Consider the following 14,686-nt stretch of genomic DNA (forward strand, 5'->3'; position numbering starts at 1 on the left):
AACCCCCAGCTCTGCTTGAAATTAACTAACTCCCTATCAAATCTACCTTATCTACTCTCCCTACTTTCTCAGCAAAGTTCCCAGGCATCTCAGGACTCCCGTTTTTCTTGCAGTCCAGCTGCAAGGTCAAAGGGTAATATAACACCAAAGAATGTGCAATGTGTTTCTCAAAATGTGATTTTCAAACATAACATACATCACAAGACATGTCACAAGTTAACTGTTCTTTCTCTGGCTTCTGTAAACCCGTTAGTTGCTATGTCATCCTGGCTGTATAACAAATCAAGCCCTGTCTTTGTTAGGCTCTCAGCCTGGGGATGCAAATCTGCCGAGCTGGTGGCCACTTCAATAAAATCCTCCTGTTTCACCCATTGGTCTCTCCAGGCTCCTGAATATTATGTAACACCCCATCTCTACTAAAAATAGAAAATTAGCTGGGTGTGGTGGCATATGCCTGTAATCCCAGCTACTCAGTAGGCTGAGGCAGGAGAACTGCTTGAACCCAGAAGGCAAAGGTTTCAGTGAGCCAAGATCCCCCCATTGCACATTGTTGCCTAGGCAGCAAAAGCAAAACTTCATCTCCCTCCCTTTCTCCCTCTCTCTCTATCACACACACACACACACACACACACACACACACACACACACACACTCTCTCTCACTCACTCACACAAAGAAACCAGTTTACAAATTGAAGACAGTAGTGATTAAGAGAACTTTAGCTTCTACAACTTTCAAATGACATTCATTTTCTGTTAAATCCTTTATAAAAATGGCTACTAGCAATATCACCATGACAACTCAGTTTATACTATTGGCAAAGTGGTAACTTAGCAGCCATTTGAACAGCAACCAGCCATCACTAGTCTCTTCTTGGTTACAAGAAGCCTCATTTCAACTGTAAATATACACTGTGGTAATTCTGAATGAAAGCCTTTAAACATTTTTTTGGGATACATTGTAGGTGTACATATTTATGGGGTATATAAAATTATTTGATACAGGCCTATAATGTGTCATAATCATAGCAGCATAAATGTAAAATTAATCACACTTCAAGCATGTGTCCTTTTATTCTTATTTTTTACAAATAATTCAATTATACTCTTTTAGTTACTCTAAAATGTACAATTAAATAATTCTTGACTGTTGTCACCCTGTTGTGCTTTCAAATACTAGATAGTATTCTTTCCAACCAAATGTGTGCACCTATTAACCATCACCCCTTACTCCTCTCATCCTCCATACTACTTTACCAGCAGCTGCAAACAATTCTCCTACTCTATATCTTCATGAGTTAAATTGTTTTAATTTTTAGTTCCCACAAATCAGTGAGAATAGGTGAATTTTGTCTTTTTGTGTCTGGCTTAGTTCACTTAACATTTCCATCCATGTTGTTGCAGATAACAGGATCTCATTCTCCTTTGTGGTTGAAGAGTGCTCCATTGAGTATATGAACCATTTTCTTTAGCCACTCATCTGCTGATGAATGCTCAGAATGCTTCCAAATCTTGGCTCCTGTGAATAATGCTGCAACATACATGAGAGTGCAGGTATCTCTCTGATATACTGATTTCCCTTCTTTTGGGTTTATACCCAGCAGTGAGATTCCTGGATTATATGGTAGCTCTATTTTTAGTTCTGAGGACCTCCACAGTGTTCTCCATAGTGGCTGTATTTAAATTACTTTCCCACTGACAGTGTACAAGGGTTACCTTTGCTCTATATCCTCACCAGCATTTGTTATTGCCTGCTTTTACAATAAGAGCCATTTTAAGTACAGTGGATGATCTCTCGTTGTAATTTTGATTCACATTTCTCTGAACATCAATGATATTGATGTTCAGTATCTTTTCATATACCTGTTTGCCGTTGGTATGCCTTTCTTAAGGAGTTTTCAAACACGTCTCACTTTGTCAATCAGGTTGGAGTGCAGTGGCAGACCCACAGCTCACTGCAGCCTTGATCACCCAGGCTCAGGTAATTTTCACACCTAAGTCTCCTAAACAGCTGAAACTACAGGCACATGCCACCAAGCCTGCCTAAAGTGTCCTCTTTTCAGAAATGTCTATTCAGGTATTTTGCCCATTTTAAAAATCAGAGTTTTTTTCTATGGATTTATTTGAGCTCCTTAAGTATTCTGGTAATTAATCCCTTGTCAGATAGTTTTCAAATACCTTCCCCCATTCTGTGGGTTGTCACTTGACTTTGTTCACTGTTTCCTTTGTTGCGCAGAAGCTTTTTAACTTGATGTGACCTAATTTACCCATTTTTCCTTTGGTTGCCTGTGTTTATAAAACATTATGCAAGAAATATTTGCCCAGTCCAATACTGTGGAGAGTTTTCCCAATGTTTTATTGTAGTTTTGTATTTGAGGTCTTAGATTTAAATCTATTTTTAGTTTTTTAAAAGACAGAGATACTGCATTTCCCAGATAGTCTTGAACTCCTGAGCTCAAGCCATTCTCCCATCTTGGTCTCCCAAAATGGTGGGATTACAAATGTGAGCCACCCTGCCCAACTTAGATTTACATCTTTAATCCATTTTGATTTGATGTTTGTATAAGGTATGAAATAGAGGCCTGGTTTCATTCTTCTGCATGCGGATATCCAGTTTTCCCAGCACCCCTTACCAACAGACTGTCATTAACCCATTGGATGTGCTTGGCCCCTTCATAGAGAATGAGTTCACTGCAGATGTATGAATTGGTTTCTGGGTTTCTATTCTGTTTCACTGGGCTACGTGCCTGTTTTTAATCACAGTGCCATGCTGTTCTGGTTACTACAGGTGTAGAGCGTAACTTGAAATTAGATAATGTAATTCCCCCAGGTTTGTTTGTTTATGCTCAGGTTGACTTTGGATATCCTGAGTCTTTTTTAGTTGCCTGTATGTTTTAGGATTCATTTTTTTTTACTTCTATGTCTGTGAAGAATGTCATTGGTTTTTGCAGAATTGTGGAGGTTCCACATTGGTGGTCTGAGATCAGACCTGAAGGAATTCTCTAGATTAATGGACACAGACTCGCTTCTTCACTTACTTTCACACAAATGAAGTCTGTCTCTCTGTGCTAAGCTGCCTAAAGCTGGGAGAAATGTGATACAAGCACCCCTGTGGCCATGACCTCTGGGACAGCATTAGGTCTGTCCAGATGGCACTAGGAGTTGCAGTTCTTGTGACCTAAACAGTCTTTCAGGTTTATTAAGGACCCCAGACTATTTTATCCCATGGCAGCCAGGCTTTCATCACTCAAGTTCCAACCATAGGGATGAATAATTCCCCTATGGTTGGGGCTAGTCTAAATGTTTTTTCTTTGGGTGCATTCAGCTTTGTTTTGCTTTCTGCTATGACAAGGCAGCACTGAGTTCAGGCAAAGTCCCGCAGCTGCTGTGCTCTCCCTTCCTCAAGCATGTAGCCTCTCTCCTTGCCACAGGTTCACAGTGGTGGCATCAACAATTCAAGATGGTCTTTTCTACGCTGTTCAGTCACGTCATATGAACATTTAAATAATTTTCAGTTCTTATGGAGGTGCTTTTAAATTTAGATAGTTGCTAAAGTTGTTATTCCTGTGGGGAGCACAATTGGCCGAGACTTCTATTTGTGACTGCATACATCCTGAATCACAGTCTTATCTGGCAAACGTAAAAACAAAGAAACAAACAAACCGAAAAACTAAAACCTCTTGCCACAGCCTGAGGATCTTCATCTTCATATGCTTCTATGTCATCAAGGGGTGTTCCTTCAGATTTTCCTAAGTGTCACCCACAAAGCCATTCTCACTGTCTAGCAAACACTGTGAGAGCCTGTGCTGGAAATGCCTCCCTGGTGCACCCTACCAACCAGCTCCAAGACCCTTCCCTTTACAGCAGTCATGAGGCCAGACTGAAAGAAAGACCCATGAAGCTCCTGTTTCAGTGTCCTGTTGCCATCTATGAGCAACCCCATGATTTAGCAAGATTTTTTGCATTCTCACAGATAACTTGGGGCCCTCCAAGTGCTGCTGTGGTTGCATTAATGCCCTGGGAACCTCCTGAGTGTGGTGAGCATTGGGTGATGCCCCAGCAATGTTTCTCAGACTGCCTGAGAGGAACACTAGAACTTCTAACTCATCAGCCCAATGATGCAATGCTCCTAATTGGGAAAGGACAGGGCACAGGGAACTGTGGCTATTCCATATCTCAAGGTTTCTATAAAACGGATCTTTAGAGAAAAGTGGGAGAACACTGGCAAATGCAAATACACAATGTATGGCTCAGGGTGAAGCTATACTTCACAATGCAGAGGCCCCAGACCTGTCAATGGGCAAACAATTATTTCAAAGACCAGATGTGCGCTCCTCACAAAGAGACTAGAACTTGCAGACAGCTTGTAAAAGCCGTAAGAAAATTGACTGTACTATTATGCTTCTCACTGTACACTGGTAAGGTATTTGCCAAAAACATTCACCAGAAAAATACTTTTCCATTTACGAGATTATTACAATGGCAATTTACCAAGACCTACCAATGAATAGTGAAAAATATGAACTATTCTTCTAAAACCGGGGAGAAAGAAAGAGTGGTATTTAAGCCCATTTTTATTATCTGCATAATGTAACCTTTAAAAGTATTTCTCAAAGTGTTTAAGTTTATGGGAGCAAACAAAGTATCCAAAAATGGTTAGAAAGTTCACAAAAACCATACAAACTCACAGATCGTCAACTGTAGTTTTCTCAAAGCGCATGCATAAGTCCTCATTGCACACGGCCACATTGCTCCCAACCTTGATGACAACAAGAAAGGCTCCAAGGATAATCCTCCTCCAGGTGGTTGGACGAATGTACATAGGAGCACACCGTAGAAGTCTTTGGATGTACATCTGCAAAACAGAACACTGGCCTTTAACTCAGTTTAAGTGCTGTGATAAAAACTCTTATGAAAAAGCAGAATACTTCTGGTTTTGACCAGAAAGATGCCTTTTATTCTTATGTTCTACAGACTTTGTTTCAACAGGTTAAGTAAGGGGCCATATCACAATCATAGCCCAAATATTTCTGCTACCTACTCTGCTCACCAGGGTAGATTAACACATCCAAGGAACAATGAACTGAGGGCACAAGCTCTCAATCACAACATACATGAGAATTGCCCGGGGATACACCCTGGGACTCAGCTTAGACCTACAATGGCACACATTCCTGCCCATGAACCAGATGGTCTTGTTACTGTTCTTCATTCCAAGCCCTCCATATGCCCTGGATGTGAGCACACTGCATGTGCATGTGTGCACTGAAGTGTGGGGGGAGAAATCAGAAATCCCTCCTGCTGCCTTTAATAGCAATTGTTCTGTAATGAGAAACCCAAGGCAACATTTAAGCCATAATGATGATTCAACTCTAATGTGTGTATTTCCTGTCGTAAGTTTCTCTTAAAATTCTGAGATAATTTCAGAAACCTACTTTCACTTAAAATCAGGAACATACTACCCTGTTTACAAATTAATTTCTTTTCTTTTTTTTGGAAATAGAGTCCTGCTCTGTTGCCTAGGCTGAAGTACACTGGCTTAATCTTGGATCACTGCACTCTGCCTCCTGAGTTCAAGCAATTCTCCTGCCTTAGTCTCCCAAGTGGCTGGGACTACAGGAGCATGCTGCCATGAGTGGCTAACTTTTGTATTGTTGGGTGAGACAGAGCTTAACCTCATTGGCCAGGCCAATTGGTCTTTACAAGACCAATTTCTAAAGATGCTTTATAAATAGGAAATAACTTACCCTACTTTTGATGACATCAGCAACATTTAGAATTTTTACATAAAACAGGGAACGTATAAATTCGTAAATCATTGTCTGTGAAGGATCACACCTAATGTATTTTTCCATTTTGTCCTGAAAGAAGAAAGGATGCAATGTAAGTATCCATTGAAGAGAAAACCTGAAGTGCTCTTAAGACAGCAGTGTTCACATTTGTGCCTATGCACCATTTCTAATGATTTTAATTGGTGAGATGTCTTTCAGTTTTCACAATATGAACAGTGGGATCTTAAAATACCATAGTAATACTCATCAACATTCACTTAAAAATCATAAGCTAAAGGGCAGAAAATTTTTTGTTCTATTTTACTCTTTGCCCCACATAATTTTATCCAAATGTAAGCTACCCTTAGGCTTTAATGCCTTACTGATGCCATGTCATTCTCTGCAATAAACTTTGAGAAAATAAAGTTTCCTGTAACCATGAGGCTCTAAGCCTATGCTGTTAAATACAATAGTCACTAGCCACATGTGGCTATTAGGTACTTGAGGAAGTGCATTTTAAAATTTTATAACATGTAGGTTGATATAAATTTAAATTATTAACTCTTCCTAAATGTCATGCTTCTGTGTTAAAAGTATTTACATATACTTATATTGCTTGATGCTACTAATAACTGTCTTTTAAAAGATACATTTTCTGTTATTTTGATAGATTTACTCATACTAGTTCACTCACTAAACAGAGCTACAGATCAGTTCTTATTCTAACACATTCTTTTTACACCTAAGAGGACTAAATGCAACACGAAATGGGGAAAATTTAAAGACAGCTTTGACATCAGCATGAAAGAAATACAAGTCTATGATAAAAATACAACCTCAATAAAAGTGCCACTTACTTCCAATGGGTATACACGTTCATCAAATATTGTGAAAGATACAATTCCTTTTCTATAAAATAAGAATGTGCATTACTTCAGAAACTGATAATATCTTAGCATAATACCTGTTTAATATAACAATGCCTCCTATATGCTTTGGTGTTTACTTCACCAAAGCAAACAGTTTTTACAAATTCTTCTCCTGGATTCCGCCCTGCAGAATGTTTCCTGACCTCTTCCTCAGCACATCATATCCTGCACTGTGAAGTCTTTTCCATAATAACCAGTCAGAACTGCCTATAGGTATCGACTCTCCCGAACAGGCAATGGCAATAAACCAAACATATTTTCTCTCTTCTTAACCACACACTGAAACACAAGAATGTTTTACAAAGCAGTAGTGGTGGGCAATAAAGTCTTTAGGACTTTCATAAATGTAAACGTGATTCCGATTTCCTAGCCTCCTTTCTTTTTAGTCCTCTGTAGTATACTTTCATGATGAATTTATTTATTTTCTGTTGTTTAGATTAAGAACTCATCTGCCCTTTTATTTTAAAAGAGGCTAGTCTTTGATTAACTTTAAACTTTGTAAAACTAATGCATTGTGCCTGTGTGATAGACCAGTGGTTCTCCAAATGTGCTCTGTGGACCTCTGGGGATCCCGAAGACCCTTTCTGAGAAGGCCTAAGAGGTCAACACTGTTTTTTTCTTTATTTTTGTTTGTTTGTTTTTGTTTTTCTGAGATGGAGTTTCACTCTTGTTGCCCAGGCTGAAGTGCAATGGTGGGATCTTGGCTCACTGGGACCTCCGTCTCCCAGGTTCAGGTTATTCTCCTGTCTCAGCCTCCCGAGTAGCTGGGATTACGGTGCCTACCACCACGTTCAGCCAACTTTTGTATTTTTAGTAAAAATGGGGTTTCACCAGGCTGGCAAGGCTGGTCTTGAACTCCTGACCACAGGTGATCCATCTGCTTGGCCTCTCAAAGTGCCAAGATTATAGGCCTAAACCACCGTGTCTGCTGGACACTGTTTTGATAATCATACTAATTTAACCTCAGAAAGTTGATACAAATTTTTTTTAATTAAGAAAGTAATACAAAGACACTGACTACTTTTTCATAAACACCCGCCACAACTGTATAAAAGCAAAAGTGGATAAAACTGCTGGTTTCTCAGCCTAAATCAAGGCAGTGGTACCAATTACATTGATAGTAATTCTGTTCTTTATTGTCCCTTACAATTAAAAAGCAGTCTAAAGTACTTAAGAATGTCTTTGTTGAGGTGGTAAAAATTAATGGTGTTACTAAATCTTGACATGTCTCTTCAATATTCTGAAATCAGTACAAAGCTAAGAAGAAGCGCTTCTGCTGACTGCAGTATGGTTGTGTTTAAGAAAAATTCATGATTTAATTGTGAGCGGAACAATCACTTTTTTCACAGATCATCATTTTTATTTAAAAGTACCACTGTGCCGGTGCAATGGTTCACACCTCTAAAATCCAAACCCTTTGGGAGACCAAAGCAGGCAGATGGCTTGAGTTCCTTCAAAAGTTCAAGAGAAGCCTGGAAAGCATGGTAAAACTGTCTCTACCAAAAATACACAAAAATTAGCCAGATGTGGTGCCACACCTCTGTGGTCCAAGCTACACAGGAGTCTGAGGTGAGAGAATTGCTTGAGCTGAGATCATGCCAATGTACTACAGCCAAGTGACAAAGTGAGACTCAGTCTAAAAATAAAGGACAACTACCATTATCAAAAATAAATGAACATGTGTTCCCAATGACAAATTAAGCTTTCTTGCGGACTTTGAAAATCTCGCTCCTTCTACTGTAGGCTTGACAGCTTTTCAACACTTAAAGACTTTAAAAATAATATTGGTGGTTAAAAGTGATTTTTGACACAATAAAACATAAACCAATATATTCCAAATAACGCATGATAGTATAAATGCAAGTATGGAGGAAAAGATCCATTTACCATGCAAGACAGATTAGTGAGAAATGATTTTAAAAAGTAGCACTTGCCAAGTTTTCACTTATTATTAAATACCCACAGTGGTCTCAAAGCTTTAACAATGAACCTTTTACCAACTACATATCTGCATGAGATTAGGTCATGTCATTGCTTCCCTCTTTTGACTACCAACATGCACTATCATGCCCAGCTGTTTTTGTATTTTTAGTAGAGATGGGTTTCACCATAATGGTCAGGCTGGTCTCAACCTTCTGACCTCAAATAAATCTGCCTGCCTTGGCCTCCCCAAAGTGCTGGGATTGCAGGTGCCTCCCACCACACCTGGCCATCTTATTGCTTCTTAAAGCAAATTGCAAAGAAAGACCTAGAGAATCTGGCTGTCTTCTATTAAGTGTGACATTCGGGGTTTTCAATAATATAAATACATGACATACTTTTTACTCTACTTTTTGTTGTAGAAAATCTATTTTCTCATTTAAAAATCTATGTTAACAATATTGTCCTCAAGAAGTATTTTCTACTGTCACAACCTGGGTCATGGGTTACTACTGACATCTACTTGGTATAGGCCACCAGTGCCGCTAAACTTTCTGCAATGCACAGGACAGTCCTTGTGACAAAGCGTTATCAAGATCAAGATATTAACAGTGGTAAGGCTGTGAAATCCAAACTAAAATTAGATTTTGAAAAAAGTATCAATTTTATAGTTCTATGACAGTAAATATCAATATCATCAATATAAATACATACTCTTTGAGATTCCCAATCATTTAAGAATTAAAAGTGTTACGGACCAAAGAAAACACAAATAATTTGCTTGGATATTTTAGTAGGCCCGATACAGCTCTCGATATCCAGAGCTGTGACCTAAAGAGCTTCATAGCTTGCAAAGTAATTAGCCAGAATAACAAGACAGTTTTTTTAAAAAGCTCACCTTTCCTTGGTAAGAAAATAAAACTCCAAGGCGACACTGTGGAAGGAAAAACATTCAATATAACAATAGATATTATCAATTGTTAGGTCTGAAGACATTTTTTTTAAAAGGGTGTGGTGGAAACTCTCCTAGAGGCCCTGAAATTAAAACCTTGTAGTTCAGAAAAGTATCATAAGGGCACTTTGTTTTCATTTCTTGGGTTTTAGCGAAAATATGAGAATAAAAATGCAAGGCAATACAATACCCTGTTAGAAAACATGTTTCTGTTGATGATTATAATTTATAAATAATAACATATTTCCCTGTTATACGTTCTACCCACAAAACCTTTCATCAAATGCAATTTATTTTATGTATTTATTTATTGTGTGACCCAGAGTCTTGCTCTGTTGCCCAGAGCAACCTTGGCTCACCACAACCTCCTCCTGCCGAGTTCAAGCAATTCTCATGCCTCAGCCTCCCAAGTAGCTGAGACTACAGATTGGTGCCATTATGCCCGGCTAATTTTTGTATTTTTAGTAGGGATGGGGTTTTGCCATGATGGTCAGGTTGATCTCAAACTCCTGGCCTCAAGTGATCTGCCTGCCTCAGCCTCCCAAAGTGCTGGGATTACAGCTTGAGTCACCACACCCTGACTCATGCAATTTATATCTATGTGTACATACGTTTAAATTTCAGCCACACAGTAGTGATTTCTTTTTTAAGATGTTAGGCCCTGCATTTTAGTTTAGTTCACTATCTCCTACCCACCCATTTTTAAAATTATTTCCCAAAACATGCATAACATAGTGAAAGTGCTTTATAACAAAATTATTTGAAATTACTTTTGCATAATTATTAGAAAATATATCAGTAAACATAAGCTCACATGACATCAATGATAGGTACAGCAATCCTAAAATAAGCAGTGCTAACAAGGTAGTGTAGCATGATACAGTGTAATATCAATGGCAGGTATCTTCAGTTAGTTTAACTGAAATATTTATGAACACACACAACTCTTCAGATATATGTAACTGTATTCCTAAGTTACCCACTGATGCTCTGTTTCAGAAAACAAGAGGTTCTCTTACATAAGTTATGTGCTTCCATTTTCCCTCAGCATCTACAATGAGGTTCAAAATAACTGAGGGAAGGCAAATATCAATTTTAATAATAGGTCAATAAAATATCAGCACTTTTTAAAAAGCCTGTAACATTAGCACTTCAGAGGGATACGTCTATAGTGCGTTAAGTAGTTTTAATCTCTGAAAAAATTTTAAAATCACAGAATTTGAAGTTAAATGCTGGAAAGAACCAATGACCTTACAAGACATTTAATCCAACACTCATTTTACAGGTCAGGAAAATAAATCTTAAAACTGACTTGCCCAAGGTCCCAACAAATAGGAGCAGTTTCTTGTCCTAAACTCAAATTAGGCAGTGGCTCTACATTTTGCTGCACATTAAAATCACCTGAGAAGCTTTAATAACTGCCTCATTTTCAATAATTAGCATTGGATATAACTTTGGCCATCAGGGTTGTTGGTAAAAGTTTCCCAGGTGATTTCAATGTGCAGCAAAATTTCAAATGATTGAGTTGAGATGAAAATCAGAATCTTCTGGAATGCTTTTCTTCACATAAAGATGCTATGTTTTCCTAAAAGGCTTCTCAGTGCCTGGAGGAAGAGGGAAAGTGGAGATTGGAGGATACATGTATTTATTTGCAGACATGTATTTTGAAGACAAACTTTGCAAAAGTGATCCCAATGAGTTCCACCTATCCCACTGATAACAGTGCACTACTAACTTGTGATGAACATTTTTCAAAATCTTTTCCTGAAGCCAATTTGCCCTATTAATTTGCTCAATAAATCTCTATTTCACCAAGAGCGAATACACCAAATGATCATATCTCAAACTTGCTGATGGCAAATTAAAACTTACTTTACTTTTGAAAGTAGACTTCTAAAAATTAGAAGAATGAGGAAAAAAGCATGAAATTTGTTTGAACAAGACTATCTTCAAAGCTACGTTGGCATGCTATGCTAAAACATAAAAATCGCTTGAATTCAAAAGCAGCCAGGGACTTTAGCCAAAGTAGTTTGTTTGTTTTTATGCTCAAAGATTTAAGAGAGACAGCCAGGTGTGGTGGCTCAGGCCTGTAATCCCAGCACTTTTGGAGGCAGAGGTGGGCAGATCACCTGAGATTGAGAGTTCAAGACCAGCCTAACACAAAGAAAGCTCAACTCTCCAAAAAAAAAAAAAAATCAGCTGTGTGTGGTGGTGCATGATTGTAATCTCAGCTACTTGGGAGGCTGAGGCAGAATTGCTTGAACCTGGGAGGTGGAGGTTGTGGCGAGTCAAGACGGTGCCATTGAACTCCAGTCTGGGCAATAAGACAAAAGGAAAACTCTGTCTCAAAAAAAAAAAAAAAAAAAAAAAAAAAAAGAAAAGAAGAAAAAGAAAAAAGAGTGAAGAAACTTGGCTGACTACAGACATTTAGTGATTACTCAATAGGTCCCAAAGCTCAGCACCTAAGACATAATTTGATTCCAATTTGTACTGACACACAATTTCATCTCAACTATTGTTATGAGGGAGGGAGGAAAGTGACATTATGAGTGTAAACCTGTCATTTTTAATTAAAGTAAAAGTTACTGAAGATTGAATTTGCTAAAAAGGCTAGTGCATTCAAAACAACATTATTAATAAGATAGTTATATTTCTAGAATGAAAAGGAAACTTAAATGTAAGGACATTAATATTCTAAATTAGCACTTTGCAAACTGTGCTCTAAAAATCAACACTCATAACCAAGGAGATGATAATAATGTACCATGGACAGTCCCTGTGGTTATGGTGTTGGTGGTTGTTCCTTTTAAAAAATAAACTTCAACTAAGAGTGCTCTCAAAGTGCATCTTTGTGGCCCATGAAGTGCTCATGCACGATGGGAGAAATTCAAATGCAGATACACTGCGGTGCCAGAGGAAAAAAAGCTGTTCCTTCTTTTAAGACTAATGTCCAAAGTAGTACACATTGACTGAGGCCTGCAACGCATTGAAAAACTAATTTTTCACAAAAAACAATCAATAAAGACAACCTATACTTCTCACTGCATTCAATATTCTTTTAAGGCATAAAGGCATCAAATAAATAGCAACACTTTTGCTGAAATTGCTTATTTGCTAAGAGATTTTTCCTTCCACCATGATGTAGAAGATGAAAAGAGAAATTGATACTTAATATTTAGAATCTGGTATCAACGTAGAGTTGACTCCAATTTCTTAAACTGATTGAAGAGGACAATCAAATGGCTGAAATAATTTTAATCTGTCCCTTGGCAGTATAGTTGTACTCACTAGTGTAGTGTCATTTCAAAATCAGGGCAGCTGGCTGTGCTGTCTTCAAGAAAAATTGTCGAGCATGAACTGAATTTCAAAGAAAAATGATCCATATATATCTACAGAGAAAGGAAAGGATAAGGTAAACTTATCAAAGTGTGTTTCTTTTTTCTCAGTTAAAATGTCCAATGACAAAGCACTAAGATATTTGTTACACTCCATGAACTGCCTGAGTGTGATATCATGTGCACTGTATAGAAAAACCAGTGCAGGCTCTTAACTTCCCGAGGTGATATTGAGATATGGGTTAGAAAATGCTGCTCTTAATATGCTACCTGTCATCAAACCTAACAAGGAGTTTATGAATTTTCTTTATAGATAATGACAAAAGTTTAAAATACAATTTGTTTTTTCTACCATGATATAAAGCAGCTGAGAATTTCTATTGATTTATTACAATAAAATGTATTGTATTAAATAATACTGGTACAAGAGAAATTTATTGCAATGAATACAAGACTAATGTATTTACAAACTTACTAATCCTACTATTATTTCAGGCAGTATGGTGACAAAACAGGTGTTTCACATTCAGAGATTCTGTTTGCCAGGGTTGCTAGGCCACTACCAAGTGAGGAAGCCATAGGTTTCTCTAGTCCTATTTTCTTATGTGGAGGATAAAAAGATTATCACTTAAATATTCTCTCACACCCTGAAAACAGGTAACAACTTAAAAAATTTAACTTTCACTTCATGTTTAAATAAGACTGCCATGACATGACTCAAATGAAACTCTCAGAGAATATTTGCTATTCATTTCAAAAGTTGATTGATTTCATTCTATAAATCATCTGACCTGCATCTAGGCATTTTCCTGCTATACCCTTGCTCTCTGCCTAGAAGACTGTTTTTCTCTCTCCTTGTTTCAGCAAGCTTGATTCCATCTACCTTCTTGGATCTTTCTGCCAGCAACCACACACAAAAAAAGTTTTGTTTTTGTTTTTTTATACACTAATTAATTTCACCATTGGTTACAAGATACTAATTCTTGCCGAGTATTTCCCTCATGAAAAAGTATGCCTTTCCATAAGAATAAGGGAGGGCTCTTACTCTTTCTACCTCCAGCTGCTGAGCACAGAATTTTGAGTAAATCAAAAACTTCAACAAGTATTTAATACATTAATTCAGTTATAATTTGGAAAATAAGTCTTACTAAACTTAATTACACCAAAAACACTCCTAATGGTTTACTGTTTATAGGTATTATTTAAGGTAGTGAACAAAAAAGAAACAAATCTAACTGCAGTCAGCATGAATAAAGAGTGTGAAATTTTAAGATCTTTAACAAGAAGTGGAAGAAATTACATAGTAGGTTAACAACAAAAATTAGAAAATAATTACACCTAGTAATTTAGTAAGTCAAAACCAAAGGCTTACCATCAAAGGTCCATGTAGAGGTCTTTCACTTCCTTGGTTAAGTCTATTCCTAAGTATTTTATTTTATTTTTGCAACTATTATTAAAAAGGCTGAGTTCTTGGTTCAATTCTCAGTGTTCATGGTTAGGGTATAACAGAGTTACTGATTTGTGTACGCTAATTTTTTCTCCGGAAACCTTGCTAAATTCATTTATGAGTTTCTTGGAGCTTTCTGGGGGACTCTTTGGGGATTTCTAAGTATAAAATCATATCAGCAGCAAACAGTGACAGTTTGACTTCCTATTTACTGATCTGGATGCCCTTTATTTCTTTCTCTTGTGTGATTGCTCTGGCAAGGTCTTCCAGTACTATGCTGAATAAAAGTTATGAGACTGGGGCATCCTTGTCTTGTTCCAGTTCTCAAAGGGA

General features: G+C 37.6%; 1 protein-coding gene across 39 annotated transcripts in view; it reads right to left on the minus strand.

Annotated features, from left to right (window-relative positions):
• The window catches only part of LOC103791257 (cyclin-Y-like protein 2), a 58,922-nt gene that overhangs the window by 30,743 nt on the left and 13,493 nt on the right, over positions 1–14,686 (minus strand). For all 39 annotated transcript variants that reach the window (XR_013524852.1, XR_013524851.1, XR_013524855.1 and 36 more), the window contains 5 exons: positions 12,860–12,960; positions 9,518–9,553; positions 6,628–6,679; positions 5,747–5,860; positions 4,688–4,854 (listed from right to left, as the gene is read on the minus strand). Coding sequence is in view for 33 of the 39 variants with exons in the window: in XM_078345385.1 (XP_078201511.1) it covers positions 4,688–4,854; positions 5,747–5,860; positions 6,628–6,679; positions 9,518–9,553; positions 12,860–12,960 (470 nt within the window). In the remaining 6 variants the exon portion in view is untranslated. The remainder of the gene's footprint in view (positions 1–4,687; positions 4,855–5,746; positions 5,861–6,627; positions 6,680–9,517; positions 9,554–12,859; positions 12,961–14,686) is intronic.

Source organism: Callithrix jacchus, chromosome 12 (assembly GCF_049354715.1).
Source record: "Callithrix jacchus isolate 240 chromosome 12, calJac240_pri, whole genome shotgun sequence".
Taxonomy (NCBI): Eukaryota; Metazoa; Chordata; class Mammalia; order Primates; family Cebidae; genus Callithrix; species Callithrix jacchus.